Source organism: Trichosurus vulpecula, chromosome 2, assembly GCF_011100635.1.
Source record: "Trichosurus vulpecula isolate mTriVul1 chromosome 2, mTriVul1.pri, whole genome shotgun sequence".
Taxonomy (NCBI): domain Eukaryota; kingdom Metazoa; phylum Chordata; class Mammalia; order Diprotodontia; family Phalangeridae; genus Trichosurus; species Trichosurus vulpecula.
The window spans coordinates 198,180,254-198,205,216 of record NC_050574.1 but is presented as its reverse complement, the minus strand read 5'-3'; the positions used below and the strand labels follow the sequence as shown (position 1 = coordinate 198,205,216).

Here is a 24,963-nt window from a genome sequence, read left to right as displayed (position 1 = left end):
AACTGGTTCTCCAGGACGACGAACATTGGAAAAGGAGGACATAGTAACTAGCAGAAGGGTAGTGCCTAGCTAAAGCATCTGGGAGTAGATTGTAGGTTATGGTTAGGACAATGAATATGATTAGGATAATAAGGCACTGGAAGAAACAGAATAATAAAGGAGAGAACCTGGGAAAGGCCCCAAAGTATCTAATTGCTCCCTTTTGCTGAAAATCTCTCTTTTCCCATTGAAAGCACAACTTTTCATGATAAATTATTTTGGAGTGAAAACTAATTACTTTTGCTTCTGTGGTCTATCATAGTTTAGTTTTGTGGTTTGTTTTTTAAATTTCTCTTGAATGAAGAATAATCTTGTATGATTTGGACTATTTTTCTTTGATATGTAGAAGCCTTCCTATAAAAAAAAAAGTCATTCATGGTTAGGCCTATAAAAGTGGCACTGAATAAATTAGTTCACAAATTTAGTGCTATTCCAGTCCAACTCTTCCTCCCTTCCCTGCCCCCAACTATCCCCTTTAGAAAGAAGCTATGTTCCCAGTATTTACAGTGCTTAGCACACAGTAGGCCCTTAATCAATGTTTATTGTATTGTATCATAAGAAGAAGGAGGTGGTAAAAGAGAAGAAATGTGATCAGCACTAAAGTTCAAAATTAAAGTGGCCTGCTTTCATTCCGCTGTAACTCCTCTCTTCCCCTTGCGTGGACCCCAATCACTTATTCTTATCCTTTACTGCTGTCCTTTTATTCCTTCGTTTGTGATTTACCCTTGAAAGTGGAAATTTGTTTTGGTTGTGGCTATTTTCTTCCCACTTATACTGTCTTATAGCCCCATTCTTCCTTTTACTTTTCTTTCCTGTTTCTCTGTTGAGACTAAAATACTTCTAGACCAAACTCTTTGGTGTGTGCACATGTATGCAAGCCTCATTTGTCTGGTTCATATAAGAGTAAAGTTCATGTAATGCCTGCTGCCTCCATGCCTTTCTCCATGTTTATGTAGTCTTTTCCAACACCCCAATAATAAGAAAGTAGTTCTACCCCCTTCTTCCTCATCTCTTCCCTCATATATTCCTTTATTGCTCTCTTTTCCTTCCTCTTAAAACCATTAAAGCAGAACAAAATCAATTCCTATGCCCTCTGTCTTATTTAACTCCTACCGTTACCCTTAAAGACATTAAGTTTCTGAAAGGAAACTTGTCTCTTCTCCTCATGTTAGAATGTAAGTTCTCCATCATTTAACCTCTTCCAATTGCTCAAATATATTTACCTTTCTAGGTTTCTCTGAATTCTGGTGTTTGCATTTCAGAGTTTCTACTCAGCACTTATCTTTTCATCAGGAATAATTGAAAGACTTCTAGTCATTGTTTCCATTTTTTTCTCATGTAGAATTATACTCAGTCTTGCAAGTTTGATTATTTTTTATTGTAAGCCTTCATTTTTGCCTTTTGTAATGCCATATTCCAAGATTTTCTTCTCTTTATCATTATTACTAGCAAGTTTTGTGTAATTATAACTATGGTTGCTTGGTACTTAAACTCTTTCTTTTTCCGGATGCTTGCAATATTTTTCTTTGACCTAGAAGCTCTATATTTTGGGAGTGATATTCCTGGATACTTTCATTTTGGTTAGGAGGTGACTCATCAATTTTATTTTGGTTTGCCCTTCTGATTTTTATAGGTCTGAACAGTTTTCATTTTATGATTTCTTGAAATAGTATGGTACCCAAGTTTTTTGTTTTGTTTTGTCATGATTTTAATAGTCAGATGATTCTTACATTGTTTGTCATATATTTTTCCAAATTTTTTGTTTTTGTTTTTTTAAAATAAGATAACTTACATTTGTTTCTATTTTTTCAATCTTTTGCCTTTGTTTTGACATTTTTTTCTCTTATGAAGTCATTGATTTGAGGTCTCTGCTTCTATTTTTAGGAAGATTGTTATTTCGGTAATTTCCTGCTTCTATTCCAAGCTATTTCTGTCTAATGACTTCATCCAGAGCTCTTATTTCACTTATAATTTGATTTTTAAGAATCTTTTGTATATATATTTCCATGTAGGCTTGTGGCTGTGGGGTCCAAGCAATTTGTGTTCTTGTAATTAATGTGGAGTTACACTCTTTTGTTTTTCAAACATCTTGAACATCATATGACTCATAATATTTCATCATAGTGTTCAATGTAGTCTTGTGTTTACTCCTATCTCTAACCTTAGTTTCTTATATGTGGACATTGGGCCAGGATCGGGCCAGGCTTTGCCCCCTTTTGTACTCTTGAATGTGAGTTGGGAAATATCAGCATTGTTTGGTCCTGAGCTCAGTTTCTTGGGTTCCTGTCATTGATTTCTATTTCCACTGGTGGGTTTGCATTCAGAACCCTGACAGTCCCCCTGCATCCTATGAGTTCTAAGTGTATCAGTCTTCAGGGACCTCTATAGTATCTCAGGTCAGAGTACTGCAGATTTCTGGCCCTGTTAGGGTATCCCAGTTGGAGCACTGCCAGTTCTTGGTCCTATGTCAGTGGTCAGAGTATCAAAGTATTTGGAGTTTCTGAGCCACCTGGAGCTTCCTTTTCTGAGCACTCTGGGCAGGTTTCAGATATCCCTGGAGTATATGTGATCAGAATGCTAGCAGACTTCTAAATTGTTTGCCTATACTCCCATTGGCTTCCCAGGCAGATGAGTCCCACAAGCTACTGGCGTGTGTGTGTGTGTGTGTGTGTGTGTGTCCGTGTCCCCAGTCATAGGCTGGATGAGAGATCTTCCTATTATTTTTCTTTGAATTTTTCAATCATTATTTGATCAGGTGGTCTTCATAGACTTTTGTTAGAGAATATGTAGAAGAGTTGGATTTCTGTATAAACTTTCATACTGTCATCTTAAGAGACAATCCTGATTCATAAATTATTTTCCCTTGGCCTATTTTTCAGGTTAGTTATTTTTCACCTTCAATACTTTACATTTTCTTTTTTTTTTTAAGTCTTTTGACTTTGTCTTAATATTTCTTGTCTCATGAAGTTGTTGAGTTATGTTTACTCCATTTTATTTTTTGTGGAGTCTAAGTAAAAATTTCCACTTTTTATTCTATTTTTCTTTCAGTTTTTTCCCTTGAACTTTAATTTCATTTATAAAAAAAATTTCTTCACTTTTTCAGCTACATGTATAGACTTTATGGCCAAGCTATTTTCCCCCTCTCTGAGACTCTGATTATAGTTATTATAGGATTACTGTCTTCTGGATTTGCCCTTTTGGCTTCCCTTAGGCCATGCAATTTCTTCATTGTTTTTGATATTTTCTTCTGTTCATTCATATTTCCAGCCTCATTTCTTGGATTTGAGACTCTGTTCTTAGACCAGCCCACTCTTGCATTATTGGATGGATTTGACAAGACTTTTTTTTTTTTAAGTTCTGTCCTTCTATATTCTGGGTCTGCTGCCAGTTCCTATCTGAATGGATCAGCTGGTACTTCTGCTACAGTTTCTGGCTTCAGTAAGTCTCTCCATGTTCTTGAATAAGCTACAATTGGGAGCTGGTTCCATTCTCTCTGTGGCCCTGACAAGAACCAGTCAGATGTTGGTAATCATGCTGGTCTCAGACCTCTTGCACAACCCCCCTAACAACAGTCCTTAGGTCCTTAGTTGCCCCTATCTAAGCTATTGCTCATAGTGCTCTAGAGAGTGCACAGTTGAAACAGGTCTCCCTCTCCAGTTACCTATTAGGATTATGTCCGTCGCTTGAATCTGTTCTGCTCTGACTTCAGGCATCTTGTTCCTGGAGCTCCTAATGCCTTGCAACAATCCAGTTCAGGTTATTTACAATGTCTCATTCTGCCTATTCTGGAATGACCCTCTTCCCAGCCTATACCTGCCAAACCTATTTATGGTTTGTGCTGCTTTTCTAGCCTTTACCTTCAATTATATTAACTAGTTTTGCTCCACTTTCTGTTGTGCAAACTCCTCTAACAGCTTCTGCCAGCCTCAGACTGTCTTTTGTAGAGTTTTTAGATTGGATTGAGGAGTTTGCTTTTGGCTCTCTTTGGTTTTCTTTATGATTGTTCATTCTAGGTTCCTTTTGAGACAGTATTGCTATTGAGAGGAGCTAGGCTCCTCTACTACCTTTCAAATTGTCATTTTAACTATAAGTTTCCTGAGAAATCTCTTAAAGAAAGGAAGTCTATGAGAAAGTTAAGGTTATAATGTGAAGTATGCAACTAAAAATACTATTTATTCTTTGAATGCCTGTCCCTGTATTTCTTTTGAATTGGCAAAAAAAATTCCTATACAGATTTTGAAGCATATAATTTAAAATCTAGGTCGTACAAATTTTTGTAATTATTGATGAATATGTGATAAATTTGTTTTCTATAATTCCAGAATTCTTTAAATCAATTACTTAAACAGCTAGAAAAAGAAAAACGAAGTCTTGAATATCAAGTAAAAGAGTATGAGCTTAGACTGGAACAAGCATCAAAGGTTTGTTTTTATTCTGTTTAACAAACAACTTTTTTTAGAAATTACTATGCCATTTAATGTATTGAATAGAAAACAATATGTAGTATCATGAAATCCTTATAAGAAATATGTAACTTAGGAAGTTCGTAGATAATTCAAATTAATTAATTAATATCATTAACATTATTTAATGTTGAATTAACATGTATCTTTAATTTAGGCTTTCCATAAGACCAACAGTGAGCGACGCGCCTATTTAGCAGAAATATCTCAGGTAAACCAATTATTCATATTAGAATACTAAGTTTATTCAGATATGCCCTTGTTTTTAGTTTTCTTTTTTCATGCTGTTTTCCTAGGCAAACATATCAAAACTGAGGAAAAACAGATACTCTAAGTATAGAAGGTGGGAAAGGAGGCAGAAGTATTTACCCAACTAAAAGAATCCTTTACATGTTCAACTTATTTGCAGTTCCTGCCCTCAAGGAGATCACAATCTAATGGGGGAGACAATGAACAAACAGATAAGCAAAATATGTACAAACAAGCTATATAGAGGTTAAATAGAAAATAACATGAGGGAGGCACTAGAATTAAGAGAGGTTGGGAAAGCCTGCCTATAGAAGGTGGGATATTAGTTAGGACTTGAAAGAAGATGGAGAAGTTGGGAGGGAGAACATTCCAGACATGAGGGGCAATTAGAGAAAATTCTGAACTGAGAGTTGGAGTGTCTTCTTTGTGAAACAGCAAGGAGGCCAGTGTCACTGAATTGAAGAGTATGTGCAGGGGTGGGGTAAAAGTTGTAAGAAGACTAAAAAGGAGGAGGGAAGACAGAAATGGATAGATTATGAAGGGCTTTGAACACTAACCAAGGATGTTGTTACTTGATCCTGGAGATGATAGGGACGCACTGGAGTTCATTGAGTAAGGGAATGTTTTCAGACCCGTGCCTTAGGAAAATACTTTGGCAGCTGAATGGAGACCCACCACAGGCTAATACAGTATTGTCCATGGCTGAGGTACTGAAGACCTACACCAGGTGGCAGTATTAGAGGAAAGAAGGAAATGTGTTCAAGAGGTGTTGCACAATTGAAATCTACAGCTCTTGGCAACTGGTTGGATATGAGAGGTAAGAGATAGTGAAGGGCTAAGGACAATGCCTAGGTTGCAAGCCTGGTGGACTGAGAGAATGGTGGTGTCCTCTATAGTAATGGGGAAGTTCAGAAGGAGGAAATTTTAGTGGGAAAGATGAGTTCAATTTTAGACATGCTGAATTTAAGATGTCAGCTGGACTTCCAATTTGAGATGTTTGAGAGGCAGTTGGAGATGTGATACTGGAGGTCATCAGAGAAGTTAGAGGAGGACAGGTAGACTTAGACATAGAGATGATAATTAAATCCACAGGAGCTGATGTGATCACCAAGACAAAGAGTATAGAGGGAGAAAGAGCAGTGAACCCAGAATAAAACCCTGACAGACAACCATGCTTAGAGGGTATAACCTAGATGAGGATCTAGAAAAGGAGACTGAGAAGGAGCAGGTAGGTAGGAGGAGAACCAGGAAAGAGTGATGTCCCAAAAATCTAGAGAGAGAAGAGAGTGTCAAAGAGAAGCAGGTGATAAATAGTGCCAAAGTCTGCAGAGAGATCAAGAAGAATGAGGACTGAGAAAAGGCTGTTGGATTTGACAGTGAAAAGATCATTGGCAGCTTTGGAGAAAGCAGTTTCAGGGGAATGATGAGGTTGGAAGCCAGTATGTAAGGGGTTGAGAGAAAGAAAGGAGAGAAAGTAGAGGCACCTGTTGTTAGACAGCTTTCTCAATGAGTTTAGCTACAAGGAGCAAAAGAGATATTGGATGATAGTTTGTGGAGATGGAAGGATCAAGTGAGGGTTTTTGAAGATGGGGGAGACATGAGCATGTTTATAGGCAATAGAGAAGGTTCTAGTAGATAGCGAGATACTGAAGATAAGTGATAGAGTGGGGATAACAGAGGAGGTGTCTATTGAAAGAGACGGTTTGGAATGGGATTGCTTGTGCGGGTAGAAGGGTTTGCCTTGGTAATGAGTGAGATCACCTCTTCATGTGAGACAGGAGTGAAGGAGATAGTGGCAGAAGGTATTTAAGTGATATGAGATGAGGAAGAGGGGAGAAGATGGAGCTCACAGTAAATGGCCTCAATTTTTCTATAATACATGAGGCAAGGTTCTCAACTGAGAAGGTAGGGTGAGGAACTCCAGGATGTTTGAGGAGAGATGAAAAGGTTTGGAAGAGCTGCTATGGAGTGGGATGATGCGTTTATAAGGGAGATGTAGATGGATTGCCTAGCAGTAGTGAAGGGTCCACTTGAGGCTGTGTAATGTAAATTTGTAGTGGACCCAGTCAGAGCAACTGTATGATTCTCTCCACCTTTATTCAGCATCATGCGTGTAGGAATAAAAGCATATGCTAGGAGTGATCCAAGGCTGAGGCTTAGCCAGGCACAACAGATGATATGATAAGGGACCAAAGACTCAAGAGGAGGGAACAATGTAGAGTTGAACTGGTTCATCAAATGGTCAAGATGAGGAAAAGAGGAAAGAATCACTAATACAGGAGTGACAGCCTGGGAAAGAATTGAGGGGTCAAGAGATTAGAGATCATGGTGCTGACAAAGAATGGGGTTTTGCAAGGAAAGGCAGAGGGAGACAAAAGGCACTAGATTATGGTCAGATAAAGAGGTGTCTGAATCCTTGAACGTGGAGAGCAATGCATTTGTAGGTGATGGCAAGATCAAGTCTATGAATACTTTTGTATATAGCTCAGGTGGAGTGGAAGGGTAAATCATGGGAAATGAATAGGCTGAGGAATTTAGTGGTTAGGGTGTTTGAAGGAGAGTCAATATGTATGTTGAAGTCCCCTAGTGTGAGGGCAGAAGTTGGGGAAGAGAGAGAATTTGTGAATCAGGTATTGAACTCACTGAGGAAGGCAGGGCAGTGACCTAGAGGTTTTTGATTGGTTTGTAGATATGGATATTTTGAACGTGAAAGGAGGAGAGATTACTGAGTGATGGAGGTAGGGGGAGAGGACCTGGAAGTAGCAAAGGAGTATTAAAAACTGGCCTTGTATGATTTTGCTAGGCCTAGTTTCTTTTCATTCTTTTCTCAGAACTGTAAATTCCTGGAATGTGCTTTTACGCTCTTTAAAGTCTATACTAGGCAGAATTGTGATCAGATAGATAGAGGCCTGTCCTTTCCAGGAAGGGAATCAATGGGATCTTCAAAAAAGTCCTGCTACTACATACATGAAACTGTTCTCTAATGCTTCTCATTTGTAGATATCCACAGGAAAATGAGTCAGTAGTCAGATATTACTTGTGCATAGTCATGGTCAATAGTTAGTATGCCTTTATTAAGTGTCTGCTGTGTGCCAGGCACTGTGCTAAGCACTGGGGATACAAAGAAAGGCAAAAGACAGTCCCAGCCCTCAAGGAGCTCACAATCTAGTGGGGGAGACAGCACACAAACAAGGCATATACAGGATAAATAGGAAATAATTAGCCAAGGGAATAATTAAGAGGGATTGGGAAAGAAGATGGGATATTAATTGGGACTTGAAGGAAATCAAGAAGCAGAAGTGAAGAGGGAAAGCATTCTAGGCATGAGCAAGAGATGGAGTGTTTGTTCACAGAACAACGGGGTGTCACTGGATTGAAAAGTATATGTGGAGTAGGGGGTGGGATCTAAAGTATAAGAAGACTGGAAATGTGGGGTAGGGGCTAGGTTATGAAGGTCTTTGCACACTTAACAGAGGATTTTGTATTTGATTCGAGAGCTGATAGGAAGCCATTAGAGTTTATTAAGTAGGAGGGTCACATTTTCAGACCTGCTCTTTTAGGAAGATCACTTTGTTGGCTGAGTAGAGGGTGGATGGGAGTGGGGAGAGACTTGTGGCAGGCAGACCAAGAATGAGGTTATTGCAACAGTCCTGGTGTGAGGTAGTGAGGGCCTGTACCAAAGTGGTTGACAGTATTGGAGGAGAGAAAGGGTCATATTCAAGGAATGTTATAAAGGTAAAATCTACCAGCCTTGGCAATAGATTGGATATAGGAGGTGAGAGATAATGAGGAACTAATGATGACACCTAGGTTGCAAGTCTGGGAGACTGGGAGAAGGTAGTGCCCTCTACAGTAATAGGGAAGTTTGGGGCAGGGTAGTGTGTGCACATTTTAAGGGAAAAGATGAGTTCAGTTTTGGACATGTTGAACTTAAGATGTTCTACTGGACATCCAATTTTATATGTCTGAAAGGCTGTTGGAGATGTGAGACTAGAAGTCAGCAGAGAGTTTGGGCCACGATAGGCAGATTTGAGAATAATCAACATAGAGATGATAATTAAATCCATAGGAGCTGATGAGATCACCAAGTGAAGTAGTACAGAGAGAGAACAAAGAGCTCAGGACAAAGCCCTGTGGGACTCCTCTGGTTAGAGGCTGTGATCTGGATAAGAACTCAGCAAAGGAGACTGAGGAGTAGTAAGATAGGTGAGGAGGAGAACCAGTAAGGAGTAGTGTCCCTGAAATACATAAAACAAAAATGCCCTTTAGGTACTGCTGGAAAACTATGGCATATAAGATTTTAAAGATGGTCACCTGCTTCAGGCATGTGCCAGTATTGGCTTTGTCCTGCATTAAGAAGTCTAGGACAACACTCTCACCCTCAAGGGGACCCACAGCTTAAACATTTCAACTGTATCCTGATGAATGTCTTAAGGACGTTGAGACTAGTTCAAAACTTTTCCTGTGCATACATACAATTCCTCCAAGAATGAGGTCAGTGTCTCCTCCCTGCTGGTGTTTGGGCATGAGCCACACCTACCTAGCATCCTTTGTTTTGGAATCTCTGAAGATAGGGACTGCATATACTCATGACCATTTTGTTTCTCAGTTGAGAAACTTAAAGCTTTGTTGTTATTATTGTTCAGTCATTCAGTTATGTCAGACTCTTCATGACCCCATATGGGTTTTTCTTGGCAAAAACACTGGAGTGGTTACTATTTCCTTCTCCAGTGGATCATCTTTTGTCAGAACTCTCCACTATGACCTGTCCATCTTGGGCAATTCTGCGCAACATAGCTCATACTTTCATTGAGCTATGCAGGCCTCTCTGGCATGACAAGGCAGTGATCCAGGAGGGGAAAGGAAGCTTATCACTTAGCTAAATCTTAAACCAGGAAGAATGCTAATAGAAGTAAATGGTGATATGGTGCTTACATTCATTGTCAGGACCTTCCACAAGGTGACAGAGTCCTGCTAAGAAATCTTAGCATTCATGGGATACACAGGTTAGCAGATCAGTGGAAAACTACTCTATACATAGTTGTGGAGAGGCTAAGCAACATCCCTGTTGGAAAAATAGCCCATGGTTGGTAGGAGGCCTAGTAAAGACAGTTGAACTTAGGGAAATGGTTACACATATAGCCAGGTGACAATACCTGTTTTTACCCTTATCCTGGCTGGTGTCCTCTAGAGGATCCTGAAGAGAAGATGCTTTATCAGCTTTGTGTCTTGTTGCAGTCAACACTCTTCCATGCTCACCATGTGAACTCATAGCCCAAGCCAATACGTCTCTCCTAGACCTTGCCTTCTCTAGCCCTACTTCATGGCAGCTCCCTCTATATTAATCTAGACAGATAAGCTTACCTCTAGCTCTCAACTGTTTGTCAAGTTAAACTGACAGACATAACAAAGAACAAGTAGAAACCAGATACCTTATTTCACTACCTCAGATTTATTTGTTACCAATATTATGAGGTCATTAAGTATATCGAAAGTAATAACTAAAGACAAATTTCAGACTTATGATGAATTTAGAACAGAGGTTCTTAACCTTTTTTTTATGTCACAGACCCTTTTGGCAGTCTGACAGATCCTGTGAACCTTTTCTCAGAATAATGTTTTTAAATGCATAAAATACATAAGATTACAAAGGAAACCATTATATCAAAATATAGTTATCAATATATATTTAAAAAAATAACAAACTCGTAGACCCTAGGCTAAAAACACCTGACTAGAAAATGAAATTTGCAGAGGGACAAAAGGCCTTCATCCTAAAACACGTAAGACATACTGAGTAGCATCATAAATTCATCTTAGTTCAGTGGATCAATTACATGTCTTATAAGGGCCCCTTGGGTCCTTTTAATCCTATGCAAATTTGAGAAGCAAGCAGAATTTGTCATGATACACATTTGCTGTCCAGGTGGCTTCCCTTTGCCCTCCTGGATGAGCAATACCTACCTTATATTTTTTAAATGTGGAATGTATATCCACAAAAGTGAGGTGGGATGGCATATTGGATAGAGCAGGGCTTCCTAAACTTTTTCCACCTGCGACCCCTTTTTGCGTTTTGGCAGTGTTCGTTGGTGCTATGTGGGCGTGATGGCATACACAGTGCAAAGTACACATGGTGTGTGTTCAGAACCAAGGCTGCAGTGAAGTTGCTCGATGCAACATGGACAAGCGCTGCCAGAAACACCTCGGATCTATTACACATTTGATTTTGAATTAATTTTTGGCCATTGTGTGTTCAGAAACCTTTTACTGTTGCCAAATTTTTCACGACCCCACATGGGATTGCTACCCACAGTTTAAGAAGCGCTGGAATAGAGGATGCTCCTTAGAATCAGAAAGACCAGGGCTGAACAAATCATTTAACCTCTGGTTCTCTTAGGCAACTCTCTAAGACCATGTAAATTATAGAAGAGGTACAAATCTCCATTGTGGTACAAATATCCATTGGTAAAGGGAATTTCTTCACTGTGAGTTCTCTTGCCTATACTAATTAAATCACAGATCTATCCCCAAAATCTCCCCTTCTAATAAAAACACAAACAAAAATAAAACAAACAAACAAAAAAGAATTACTGTATGTCAATAGATGCTGGAAAAAAACCTTTGTAAAAAATCGCTATGCATTGATAATTAAAAAAACACAAAAAGATTAAGTCTAGAAGGATTTTTAAGCTTATTTTTTATTGTGTGTTTAACCATTGGCACAAACAAGCATTTCAGCATATAAAGATGAACCTAGGAAAAAGATGGCATAAGAAACTGTATTTGTTACATTCCATTTTTTAAATAAATACACAGACATATACACATACATACATATATGTATATTAACAAGTTAATAACAAAATTTCTCCACATGCTTATGTCCCTTCTTCACTTTTTTTGTCCTCTGTGCATTAAAATGTTTTACTAATGCCCATAGAAAGCCAACCTCGAAGCCAGGAATATCCGTGTTTGGGTCCCTGACACACATTGGCTTTGTGTTCCTGGACAGGTTACTTAGCTTTCCAGCACTTTGGGTGCCTAAGACTTTAAGTTGTAGAGAAGATGATAGCTTGCATTGGTAGAGGGAGCTTCCTCATCCACAAGTTCCCTATGCAAATAGAGAACTATTGTCAAAGGTCCAGTTCATAGCCTTCCCCAACTAATAAAAGCTTCCCTTGTAACAATTATGTATAGTACAACAAAACAAATCAACACAGTGGACTTATCTAAGAATATATATCTTGAGTCCCTTAGACCTCTCCCTGTTTTTCTTAACATAATAAAAAATCTCTTCCATGAGCCATGAGCCAAACATGTAGAGAAATACTAGATGCATTCCCATTAGAAACAGGTATAAAACAAGGATTCTCACCTTCACCATTTTTTTAGTTGTGAATATTAGAGTTTGAGAGGTCTTCAGTTCATTCCTTTGGAGACTGTCATGTCCATGGTTAAGAATGGCATAACAACACCAAAAGAATATTATTTTTAAAAGATGGATTATTATTAAAAAGATGAGTCTTTGCTTCAGGGAGAAGCTTTCAGGTCATTAAAAGAACTTTGCAAGTTCTCAAAGACAATCCAACCTCTACAGTCTTTCTCTTGTTAAGTTGGGGCCAACTGTCTATTTTCATTGACTGTCCAAGAGAAATACTAATGGCTGAGCTGTACAGGTTGTTCATCCAACTACCTGTTATTGTTTGGATGATGGGCTTTCTTCATCTGCTTGATTTGCCCGTGAGAACACTTAGACCCAAACTCAGCATGATTACGGATCTCATTTAGGGAGCTCTGCAGTTTTCTGGGACTTGATATAGTCAGAAAGATACCATATACAAACAGGAGCATCTAGAGGACATCACGACCTATGGGGATCCCTTTTCTTGAACTCTGCAATGGATCTTCTTCACAGGCCAAGATTGCCTATTAATCACCACAGGTTGTTTGAACAAGATTATCTCTTTTGTTAATATTTCAAGAAATCTTATGTGATTTTGGCTTGTGCATAAGAGATAACCTTGTTAGAAGGAGAGACCCTATAATATGGCATTTTGTTTTACCAAAATCAGATGCTTTTTTACAGACTGTGAACTATGCATAGTAGGATCTTGCACACTCTGTAACTTTTAGCCAGTTGTGTGATGGTGGAGATTTGGTCTACTTTGTAATATGGTTTGTGAAATCCTGCCTATTCCCTACCTGTATCCTAATCAGATATCTCCCTAATGTATATTGATTATACCCATAAAAATTTTATTAAGATGTGATTTGGGTCAGTAATTATTTGTATTTTCCTCCATGGGAGGAATTAATAGGGTCTGAGTTTTTCCCACACTTTTGGTTTCGTCCCCCCTTTCAGATACCTTGTGACTCAGTTTCTCAAGGTTCTCAAAATTGTGTCACTTTCAGCATGGAGCTCATCTGTATGAGACCATTTTTTTTTCTTCAGTGCTACTTCACTTTCTCTATTAGCATACTAGGACTGTGATGTTAGAGAACAAAAAGTGGTGGCTCTGCTGTCCTACTTTGCTATAAAAATTTTTGCTGATTTTTTTCCACTTTTCATCTCTTTCTTGACACCTCCCATTTTCATTGTTGAATGCCTTAAAAATGACTTTGCTTAATTTGGTCTGTCACTAAACTTTTTAAAAAACTTTTTCATGTTTTCTGATACTGAAAAATATATAAGCTTTGAAGTAAATACCTCTCTAAATATTCTAACTTCCTGAAATAGTGCAGAATATTTCTCCTTCATACTGAATCAACTAATTTACTAGAAACAAGAGGGGCAAGTTTGAGCTGACAAGGAGATACTAATGTAGTGGATGTAATAGTTACGAATGAGTAATGAACTAATGAGTCTGATGATGGCAACAAGAAAGAAGAAACATTCCAAGAAAGCAAGAAAACCACTTGACAGAAGGTTGTGGTAGCCTTTGAATCAACAGTTCATTTTATAGAAAAAACAGCCATGCTATACTGCCCTATTGGTCATATAGCTAATTATAAACCTGTTATTCCATCTTTATGAAAAAGTGATACATAACCAAAAAACATCAATAATTATTTTCAATATTTATTTTAGGAAGCAAGTTCCTTGGTTAGTACCCATTTTTTCATATGTTTCATACCATATATGTTTTCATCTGTGAAAGAACAGAATGACCATTATTCATAATAATAACTAAAAGAATGCACCAGTGAAAGCAAATTGTGTGATATATTTTATAAAGTTTTCTATTTTAAAAAAATTAAAGTTTTAGTACATAAAATGTGAATTTTATCTGGAGAAGTCTGTCATGTAGAACAGTAGATAACAAAATATGTACAATTAATGTTTGGTATAACAGCTTATTAGTCAGATTGTTCCTTGATACTACTTTTAAACGGGAGTTTCATTGTAGAGTAAATATGATTGTTGCTAGCAAATGGCAGTCAATATTTAATGAACCAATATCTTCTAACTGCAGATCCAACTCTCTTTATACCTTGATGGCTTCAATTGTCATACTATTTCTTTTCTTGTATATGTAGTAGGCATACCTGATGCGAAAAGTAATTTTCCAAAACTCTTGCAACAGAATCTTAGCCTCATAATACAATGAGCTAAAGATGTACTTTTATTTGTGTATTGAAAATATTATTCAATTTCGTTGAAAATCAATAGCTTCCGCAGACTGAGGAAATACTGAATACCTGTATACTACCAGTTTCCATAGATATAGTATCAACTCCTTATTAATTTGGTCTGTTTCTTCCCATGCAAAAATCATTCTCCTTGGAAGCATAAACAAAAACAAAATAAGAATTGAGCAGTTCTGTGTCCCCTCGGCTGCCTGTTGTTATTGTCCTATCTGCCACCCTTCTCTACTCATGGTCTTTTCCTCATTTTGGTTTAGAAAAATACTTCCAACCCTTTTGGTTATCTTTAGTTTTTCTTGTCAGCCTCTGGTCATTCTGAGCTTCAGCGCTTCTGAAATTATTTTTACTAAGCCACACTTTTTATACTACTTTCCCCAGTTGCTATATTCTACAAATGTCTTTAAAAAATTTTACATTACTTGATTAGTTCTCTGTCCAGGACCATATGTTTAAAGCTGGAAGGAATCTTAAAAGTGGTCATCTAGTCCACCATCTCTCTCACTCTAAAAAGAATTGAGGGCCAGAGGTTAAGTGACTTGCTCAAGGTCACACAGGTAGAAGAGGAAGGATTTGAACCCAGGTTCTCTGACTCCAGAATCAGTACTATTCACACTGTACCATATAGTCTTCCTTTTAATTCATTTGAAATCATTCCTCCTAAACCTCTTCAATTGAATTGTCTATGTCTTTAGAATCACATTTTTAAGAGCCTCCGTCTAGACTTTTCCCGTAGAATTTTAGGCCATGGGACCCTTACCTATTCTTTCTCTGAATGATTTGAAATGTTCTCTCTCAAAATCTAGGGTACATGCTAAAAGTAAACTGGTATTTATTTTTGTTCTTTACTACAGACTCTAATATGGAATAGTAATTTCTCCATAAGGTTTCCATCCTTTTTTGGTGACAATCAGGTCCAGAGCAGTTTCCCTTTGATCATTAAACAAATCAAGAAGTTGTTACCTATTCTGCTTTTGGCAGAGAAAGAGTGCCAGCTAACATCTAAATAACTGAAGTTCCTATCACTATTATATCATGACTTGGTAGCATCATAAGGCTTAATATATATTTCCCAAACTCATCTAGTAATCTGAGGTATACTCAACATTAATTGATCAATCATTCATAATGGAATAGCAGTAGAACTGAGCTGACCCTTCCTAAGCCACTTCCAGGGATACATATGCTCAAGAATGAAATACTTTGGAAGGATGCGGCAATCCTTTAGCTCCCCTGATGGCAGCAGGGGGAGGACAGTGTGTCAGAGAGGATTGCTCACTGAGCCAGAAAGAGCCACACAGTCATTGGATTTAAAGGGAAAGAGAATTTCTACTCTTATTCTTTTTTTTCCTCTCCTAAACATGCAGCTTGGCATGCTCTCTTGGACTTCCTCTTAAAGGAAGTAGTTGCATCTCTTTCCACCCACTCCCTCCTTAGTAGCGATCATGATTGCTCAAACACGGTGTCAAGCACAAGATCACCCCTTTTTATGCACACTCTGTTCTGGCTTAATAATCCTTGTGCCTTCAGTTTTTGCTCCATAGTCAATTAGATAGCTGTTCGGCATACTTTAAAAACTCCTGAATCATCATATCCAGGAGCAGGCTCACCCCAAGCTTCCATGTGGTCTCTTGGGGCTACACCCAGGCAGGGAATATCTCTGCATGCTCCAAGTACTGGCTCCCTAATGGCTAGTCCACTGCCATTGCCAACAAAGTGCTTCATTCTTCCTTTTTAAATTGTAAAAATGAGCCATCTTTCCTTAGGCATAATGGTATCTGAATTAACTTTTCAAGTTTTATGAACAGAAAACATATTAGGAGGAACTAGCATCAATATTAGGATTTTCTAGTAAGTAAACCACTTACTCTACCTAGGACATGAAGACCCAAGTTCTAAGTTCTCAGACACTTCCTAGCTGTATGACCTTGGGAAAGTCTTAACCTCTGTTTGACTTAGTTTCCTCAGCTGTAAAATGGGGATTAAAAACAGCACCTGTGTCCCCTAGTTGTTGTGAAGACCAAATGAGATATTTCTGAATTGCTTAGCACAGTACTGGACACATAGGAGAGGCTCAACAAATGTCCATTCCCTTGCCCCCTTCCATTTATATGGTATGGAAGAACTACACCTGGTCATTTTTAATTGCTAATTAAAGGTCCTTATATATAAGTAATATATGAAAGGCTCTCTGAAGCTTATAACACTGGTCTTCAAAGTAAAAGTGGCACAAGTTTATCCATTGAGTTCCAGATAGAAAATATGTTAATTAATGATTCAATGGCCATTGTGTCCAGAGAGTGTGGGAGGCACTGGGATACAAAGACAAAAATAAAGCAGTTACTGCCCTCAAGTATCTTGTAGTCTTTTGGAGGAGATAGCATGTACATGTATAAGTAACTACAAAAAAATGTTAAAAGTTTTAGGGAGAAGGGTACTAGCAATGGGGGCCGGGGCGGGGTGGGGGGAGGCAAGGGGAGAGGTGATCTGGAAAGGCTTCATGTAGAACAAGGATTCTTAATTTTTTTGTGTGTGATGGACCCCTTTAGCAGTCTGGTAAAACTTATGGACCAACTTTCTCAGGATAATGTTTTTAAATATATAAAATAAAATACATAGAGTTTCAAAGGAAACTAAAGTTTAATGAAAAAAATAAAAAGAGTTGATAGTATGTGGTGAATAGCTATCTAGTTGACTGTGGGGCAAAAACTGATAGCACAAGGATTATTAAGCCAGGACGGAGTGTGCAAACAAAAGGGGTGATTTTGTGCTTGATGCCGTGTTTGAGCAATCATGATCGCTACTGGTGGGGGGGTTGGGGAGGGGGGAGATGCAACTACTTCCTCTAAGTTTAATAAAAAAAATTTTAATTTAATAAAAATTTTAATTTAATAAGAAAAGTTAATGAACCCCTAGAAATTACCAACTACCCCTTGGGGACCAATAACTCTAGACTATGAACCCTTATGTCAAAGGTTGTTCTTGGGATGAGTTTTAAAAGAAACAAAGGATTCAAAGAAGCAGCAGTGAGGAGGGAGTGCAGTCCAAACAGGGAGGACAGCCAGGAAGTAAACAGAGATAGAAGACAGAAGAACTACAAGAAGACCAGTGTGACTAGATCTTAAAGTATAGGAAAGGAGTTAATGTATCAGCTCAGAAAGGTTTACTGGGGCCAAGTTGTGAAGGGCTTTTTAAAAAGCCAAAGAAATTTATATTTGATCATCTTGGAGCTAATATGGAGACATTGGAGTTCATGGAGTCAGGGGATGACAGGATCAGACTTACACTTTGGGAAAACCACTTAGGCAGCTGCAGAGGGTGTGGACTGGAGTAGAGTGATGAGAGGCAGGGACATCAACCAGGAGGTTATCACAGCAGCTCAGGCAAGAGGTAATGAGGACCTGAACTAGGGGAGTGGCATCAAGGAATGAAGGAGATTATGAAAGCTGTTGTGTGAAGGTAGAACTCTTTCTATTTTTAAAGTCTAAGGTAAACTAGTATTTAAACATAGATTGGTGCTGGCACTCTCTCTTGGTCCATATTTCAGACACAGTCATATGTCATATACAATACCCTGAGGGAAGAATAGGAGCTATACTTTCAGTGACTGCATGTGTACCAGATTTCAGTGTATTTGGGTCTATTGTTGTTCACGTGCACTTTGTTAAGTGGATTTATGGCTTATGTTGTCTAATTTTAACAAAACTAACTTTTACGAAATGAACAAGTTATACACAAGGGTCCTGCAAAGAAACTATAGATTTGAAGAAACTATTAATAATGTAAGCGCAAGTGAAAACCAAGAAAATGGCAGAGCTGCCACTTCCACACCTATCACAATCTCATAATCAGCCAAATTACAGAGGCAAAAACAATGACATTGTAATAAAATCGGACAAGAAGTTGGCCAAAACCCTCCAGAATTATCAAGATGCTTGAAATTTGGATTTAGATCCACTGTAATTAACAAGGAGCCTTTCCTATGTGTATATTTTACCTTAAGATATTAATTATAGTATGAAACCATCGTGATTAACAAGATATTTAAAACTAAGCATTTGTTGCCAAAAAATGTCACCAACAAAAACTTTCAGAATTTTCTAACTTACTTTAAAAGTCTTCCGAAGAGCTTCATGGGTTTTGAACTTATTTGTTAAAAATACAGCACCTTCTAATTAATTTGCACAAACAATTGATTGACAGGAAAGGTGGAAATTTACTAGCTGAATTTCAACAAGAATTTTCACATCATCAGTGAATGGGATTGAAAAATGAGTACATGTTTAAGTAAGCCTAACCAGTGATGTACTTCTTCAGTCTGAATCTACGTGTCTTTGTGAAGTATCTTTTTCACCTAAACACCAAATATCAAAACAAACTAGATTCAGAACCAGATCTTTGAATCATTATATCACAAAATATTAAGGCAAACTTTTAAAAAATAATGAACCATATTCAATTACATTACTTTCTAAAATATTATTAATAATTAAAATATTTAGTGAGCAAACATGTTTTGTACCACTAAATAAAAATTGTTTTAAAATGTTTAATTTTTATTATAATCTTGTAAATTGTTTTTGTGTATATTTTATAATATACCTAATATATTAGTATAATAGTGTATGTATAATTTATAAGTAAATTATACATATACAGACCATCCCAGAAATCTTAGTGTAGTTTTAAGCTGTTAAGACCTTTGAGATGAGGCTTTTAGCATACACTGTATTAGGGACGTATGCTTAAAAGACTCTACTGGTGGAATACACAATCAAAAAAAAATTGAGTCAACTGGTGTAGAAATTGTATATTTTTAGGTTTTGCCTAGGAGGGAGGGTGGAAGAGGTTGTACAACCAAGAAAAGAACAGCTCATAGATCTGATGCAAATTAGGCTTTCTTGTTCTTCCCTCCCACAAATTAGCTGTTTTAAAATAAGGTGATAATGTAATGATAAGCCCACTTTTCCCTTTTGCTCTCAGGGTTGCATAAGGAAGAGACCCTCTTCAGTCCAGAGGAGAGGAAAATCTCACTTTGTTTCATCTCACATTCTTCATTCAAATAAGGCTTTTGCCCGGTTTGAAAGGAAAATTTGATCCCCCTAGAACCAGCAGTGTCCACAGTCACCAGCAGCAGCCTTTTCTCCATTACAAGAAATGATCCTAACAGGATGCAGTAGTGGCTGCTGCCCCCCCATGTAAGTTGCCAACCCCAGCTTTATCTTGCCTGAAGCCAAGCCCATTTGAGAGCTGCAGCCAAGTTACCCTTAGTCACAGGGCTGCATCACATCAAAAGTCACTTTTCCGTATGTAAACCTATAGAGGGTTCCTTCTATGGGCTTGTGGGAACCTTTACTCTTCTCCATAAAAATAAGAATCAGGCACATTAACTATTATATTTTTTATTCATCTACATGTTAGTCATGGAAGAAAATTACATTATTTCTTATAGAAAGTCATTAGAGGAATGTTTTTTTCATCAAGTATAATTGCTTTTAAGTGATATGACCTCCCACTGGTTAAAAAATTAAAAGTACAAAAATGAAGCAATACCCAACATAAAGCATGTTTTGAAACAAACTCTAATATGTCAAAGATCTTGGTGCTGTTAAAAATAAAAACACTTCAGATCACATCTGAATGCACAAACCATTATTATACAAGATATACAAAACAACAGGCTCTGTTTCCCCAGTGTTTGTTCCTATGGCTGCATTATGCCTGGTCATATCCATCAACTGGCAACAATAGTATGTCAATGGCAGAATTTAAGTGTTTGGATGTTTTTGACCTTCATTAACCAGGTCAGTTGACAGTGGCTGAATTTATACTTAAATTATATATTATACTTAAATAATAATTCAGCAGATTCAATTCAGTCAATCAATAAAGTGTCCCAAAGGTCTTAATGCAGTTTTAAACTTACTTTTGGGATACTATATTAAAAATAGCTTTCATTTTTATAGGACTTTTAAAAGTTTGCACATCATTTTTTTCACAGGCCTGTAACATAGTTGTTAAACACTTTAATGAGTATAAAACATTGAACTAGATGCTGGAGATAACACAAAATTCTGCATAGGACACAAGTCCCAGGCCTCTTAAAACTTACTGCCTACTAGAGAAATAATTCATACACAGTTTTTATGCACCATAATCCATGATAACCTGCTAAATTCATGAGAATTGTGTGAAACTAAAGTGAGGTCTGATGTGTGAAAAGATATTACCAATGCAATGAAGGTTTCATAGAGGAAGTAGCATTTTAATTATATTTTAAAGATGGGTAGTGATTCCATAGATAGTGTTGGGGGAGACAGGGTATTTCAGGCATAGGAAACCGTGAGCCAAGACCTTAAAGTGCAAAACTGAGTTTGTTAAGAGGTCAGAGTATTCCAGTGTGGCCAAAGTAAAGAGTGGATGGGGGGCAGAAATATAAGATTAGAAAGATAAGGTGGCACCAGATCATGAGCATCCTGAAATTCCAGGCAAAGAAATATGCAATTCAGATACACAAACTTTTGAAACACTTATTTCTCATATGTTGAACCACATTATGCCTAATAGAAAGGCACCTTGCTTTGGTTAGAGAGGCCTTTTTTTTTTTGAACTGTGCAATTGGAAGAAAAAAATTAACTTATTTCGTATTAGATACAAATTAAATAGATTTAAAAGATTCTTCCTCGTGAAAATTTATTCCTCCTCTCCCTTAATCTCCTCCAATGATCATTTTGGAGACTTCCCAACTTGGAGTTATGTGATAACTGAAATCCAATACTAAGGAACTCTGAATCTTATTTTTCAAGCCCGAAGTTTGCTATTTCTCCTAAATGGCATGTCATGTGTGTCATGATGTAATAATTTGGCCTCTAGAATTAAAAAGAGAGCACACTAACAAAATAAATTTATTATGCAAACGATTTACATGGATATTTGTAAATTTTATACAAATCACTTTATAAATATTTTGTATTGCAGTCATTTTCAAATAATTATTTTTTGTTTGGTTGGTTTTTTTGAGGGGGGAAGGCAGGGCAATTGGGGTTAAGTGACTTGCCCAAGGTCATGCTGCTAGTAATTACGTGTGTCAAGTGTCTGAGGCCAGATTTGAAGTCAGGTCCTCCTGACTCCAAGGCCGGTGCTTTACTCACTGCTCCACCTAGATGCCCCTCAAATAATTCCTGATAAATTATAGTGCAGTAGTGACGAACATGCACTATAGTCAGAAGGACCTGAGTTTCTTCTTACTTGGTCACTGTGGGACCATTGTGGGTCACTTAAGCTTTTTGACCCTTAGTTTTCTCATTTATAAAATGGGGATATTAATACCTCTAAGTAGACACCACACAGAGTTGTGATAAGTTCTTTTGAAACCTTAAAATACTATAGAACTTTTAGCAATTACTATTCAGTCTTGCTGAGTCTGTGTTCTCCAGCAACTCAGTTGGTCACTCAAAGACTACAGTAGCTTGAAGATCAAAGATTTTGCACCAGGCACCACCATGAGAATTAGAATAAGTTAACCTAAGTCTGTACCAATTTATACTTTCTTCGTGAGTCTGATACCAGAAAGGATCTCCTATTTTGGTTACCTGAAAAGATAGGAAGATGAAAGGAATAAATTGACCTAATTAGGAACCAGTCAGATTAAAAGGGGTAGGAAAAGTGTAGTTATACTACATTTGAGTAGCACCTAACTAAATCTGTGGTGAGGTTCTGACTCAGTGCCTCCTGAACATTAGTGAAAACTACAGTTAATCTTGATGCTATGGAGTGATTTCCAGACCTTTTCCAATACTTCTGAAGCAACTCAGACTTTTAGGGTGAGATGGGAGGGGAATTAGAGTCAGAAGTAGCATGCAGGAACCTCAGTGTTCCCTCAGGGTACTTTCCTGGTGTGTAGGGGTACTAAGGAGGCACGCTCAGACACAGATAGGAGGGGAACCAGAAGAGACTAGTGTCATGAAAATGTAGGGAGGAGAGAGTATCTAAGAGAAAATGGTGGCAAGTAGTGTCAGATGCTAGAGAGAGGTCAAGAGGAATGAGTTCTGAGAAGAAGCCATTACATTTGGTAGTTAAGAGATAAAATGAGATATTCACTTATTATTATCATTGGTAACTTTGGAGAGAGCAATTTCAGTTGACTGTTGAGATTGGAAGTAATAGTGTGGATTAAAGCTTGGAAATATGGGAGAAAGATTCATCTTAACACTTTGATCAGTGACTAGAGTGAAAGCAAAGAAGGCAAGATAATAGATACCAGGGAGGAATTTGTAACATGACTATGCAAAAGGAGATGGAAAGTAAAAGCATAAACTCAACCAATCAGAAACTAAGTAGTTTAAATTAGGTGGGGGGATGAGAGGGCCATAGTTACCTAGGAGTATCGCCTAACTGGTCTACAATAAGATTCTGACTCACCCTAAATGTTGAACATCAGTGAGAACTACAGAAAATCCTGAAGCTGGTTCCAAGATTTTTATTTTTTCTGAGGCTCTCCTTGGACTAGTGGAGTTTACTTTCTTCTTCCAGGTTTCTATTTCTTGGACTTATCTCAGTTCACAGTACTTCTTCAATGTGTTTTTTTTTTCTGGCATTTTCTTTTTCTATTTTTTTAACTCATACCCAGCTTCAGTTTCTGTACTGGAGCTTTGGTGAGACTCACTTAGTTTCCCATAATCTTGGATGGAGGGGGAAGGCCTTGATTGGTCCTGGATGTAGTAGCTAAGACTAGGCCCCAGCCTATGGAGAAATTCTTGGGTTTTGGTTCAGTCCCCTGATGGCTCCGTTTAGGTTGTGGCACGGTCCATTCTCTGTCTCCTCTTTGCATGAATCTAGAGTTGGCTTCTTTCTTTGCCAAGATACTATTGGACCTCAGTGCAATGCTGTTGATTGTGTTACTAGCTGGCCTTCTGGAAGAACCCCAGCGTTTTGCATCCCAAATGATACTCTGGCCCTTTCTGCTGTTACGGCTGAAGCCATATTAAGCCATAATGTGGACTGGTCCAGATCTTTTCCATACTCTTTAAGCAAGTCAGACATTTAGGGGTTAGAGAGTGAGGATCAGAGACAGATCTAGCATGGAAAAATTAGAATTTTGTGCCAGGGCACCAACATAGGAGTTATGCTTCTTCTTCTCACCTCCTAGGCTGCTGATTTGGTGAGTGAAGACATTGAGGAGGGATCAGACAAATTTGTGAATGATATGGATGTGGAAAGGATAGTTAATATGTTAGATGACAGGATTAAGATCTATAAAACTCTCTACAGACTAAAATCATAGGCTAAGTCTAATAAGATTAGATTCCATAGGGATAAATAAAATCTTAAATAAAAATCAGCAAAACAAATGCAGAATGGAGCAAGTATAGATTTGGGAAATGTGAAAACAACATATGAAAAAGATCTAGGGATTTTAGTGGGCTGGAACTCATCATGAGCCAAATGTCTGACTTAGTAGCTCAAAAAAGCAGCTAAGGTCGTAGGGCTAATAAGATATCAAGTTTTCTTGGGGAGCTACTAGCAAGAATGAGAAAAGATTGAGAATCTTCAAATAAGTATGTAAAGCTCATATTTCTGCCACAGCCAATCTAAGCTTAAAGTGTGGATTGGTCTCCTTCCTAGAAGTATGACATTGGGATTTCAGTAATACCTATTCAGTGTCTGGATCAGCAAAGAGAATAAAGTGTTCCTTAAACATAAAAGGAAGATGGACCCCAATGTGGAAACAAGGAAGATAAAGTCTCTAAGGAGGCAGAGAAAAATCCTGATTTGTGTGAGGAGGTAGGAGCATGAATGAATGTAACAGAAGGAACTTAAAAGAAAAATCACTGAACCTAAGCAATGTGAGACTGCCAGAAGAGGCAGTTGGTCCCTCTAAAGAGGAAGTAACTGATTTTTAAAGAATGATAATGTGAATCCTTACGTGCTGTTGGAGGAGAGAACTTCTAGGAAGGGACAGAAGAAGTAGACTAGAATAGTTAGGGGGAATAACTCCCTACTGTGGGCTCTGAGGCATCTATTGTCAGTTTAATAACAATGATAGAGAGGTCTGTGGTCTTACCAGGCCATGGGAGGATCTCCCAAGACTTGATAATCACTTTGGCTTAAACTCACTTCTTGGGATTTGTGTGAGCACATGTGATACTGCCAAAAGAAATAGAAGAAATGTTGCTATAGTAGATGAAGTGTTTTGCAAGAGGGGAGGAAGGAAAAAAAGTAGTGGTGTTTTAATTACTATTGTTCATCATAGGTAAAAGCTTTAGAAGAAAAAAAAAGCAGATTTAGAAAATGAACAACAGGTTAAAAAGATGGAATCTGAGAATATGATTTGGATTTCCAAACTATGGTTTAAAATATAGAAATGACAGGCTACTGGACAAAGATGGAGTACTTCTACCAGGGCTATTAAGAAAAAAGGAAAGGTGAAAATTCCTTCTTTATATACACCAAACTAGATACCCTGGAAGGTAGCTACAATGTGGGTAGAAGACTAGCAGTAGAGAAAGCCAGAAGTTCACAGAAGACAACGATGGCAGAACTATCAGCAAATGCAGAAGCTGCAAAAAAC

At 37.8% G+C, this 24,963-nt stretch overlaps 1 protein-coding gene across 1 annotated transcript in view; it reads left to right on the top strand.

Annotated features, from left to right (window-relative positions):
• The window catches only part of CCDC169 (coiled-coil domain containing 169), a 91,560-nt gene that overhangs the window by 33,938 nt on the left and 32,659 nt on the right, over positions 1 to 24,963 (top strand). The window contains exons 5-6 of the mRNA XM_036745272.1: positions 4,362 to 4,460; positions 4,660 to 4,713. Coding sequence (XP_036601167.1) covers positions 4,362 to 4,460; positions 4,660 to 4,713 — 153 coding nt within the window. The remainder of the gene's footprint in view (positions 1 to 4,361; positions 4,461 to 4,659; positions 4,714 to 24,963) is intronic.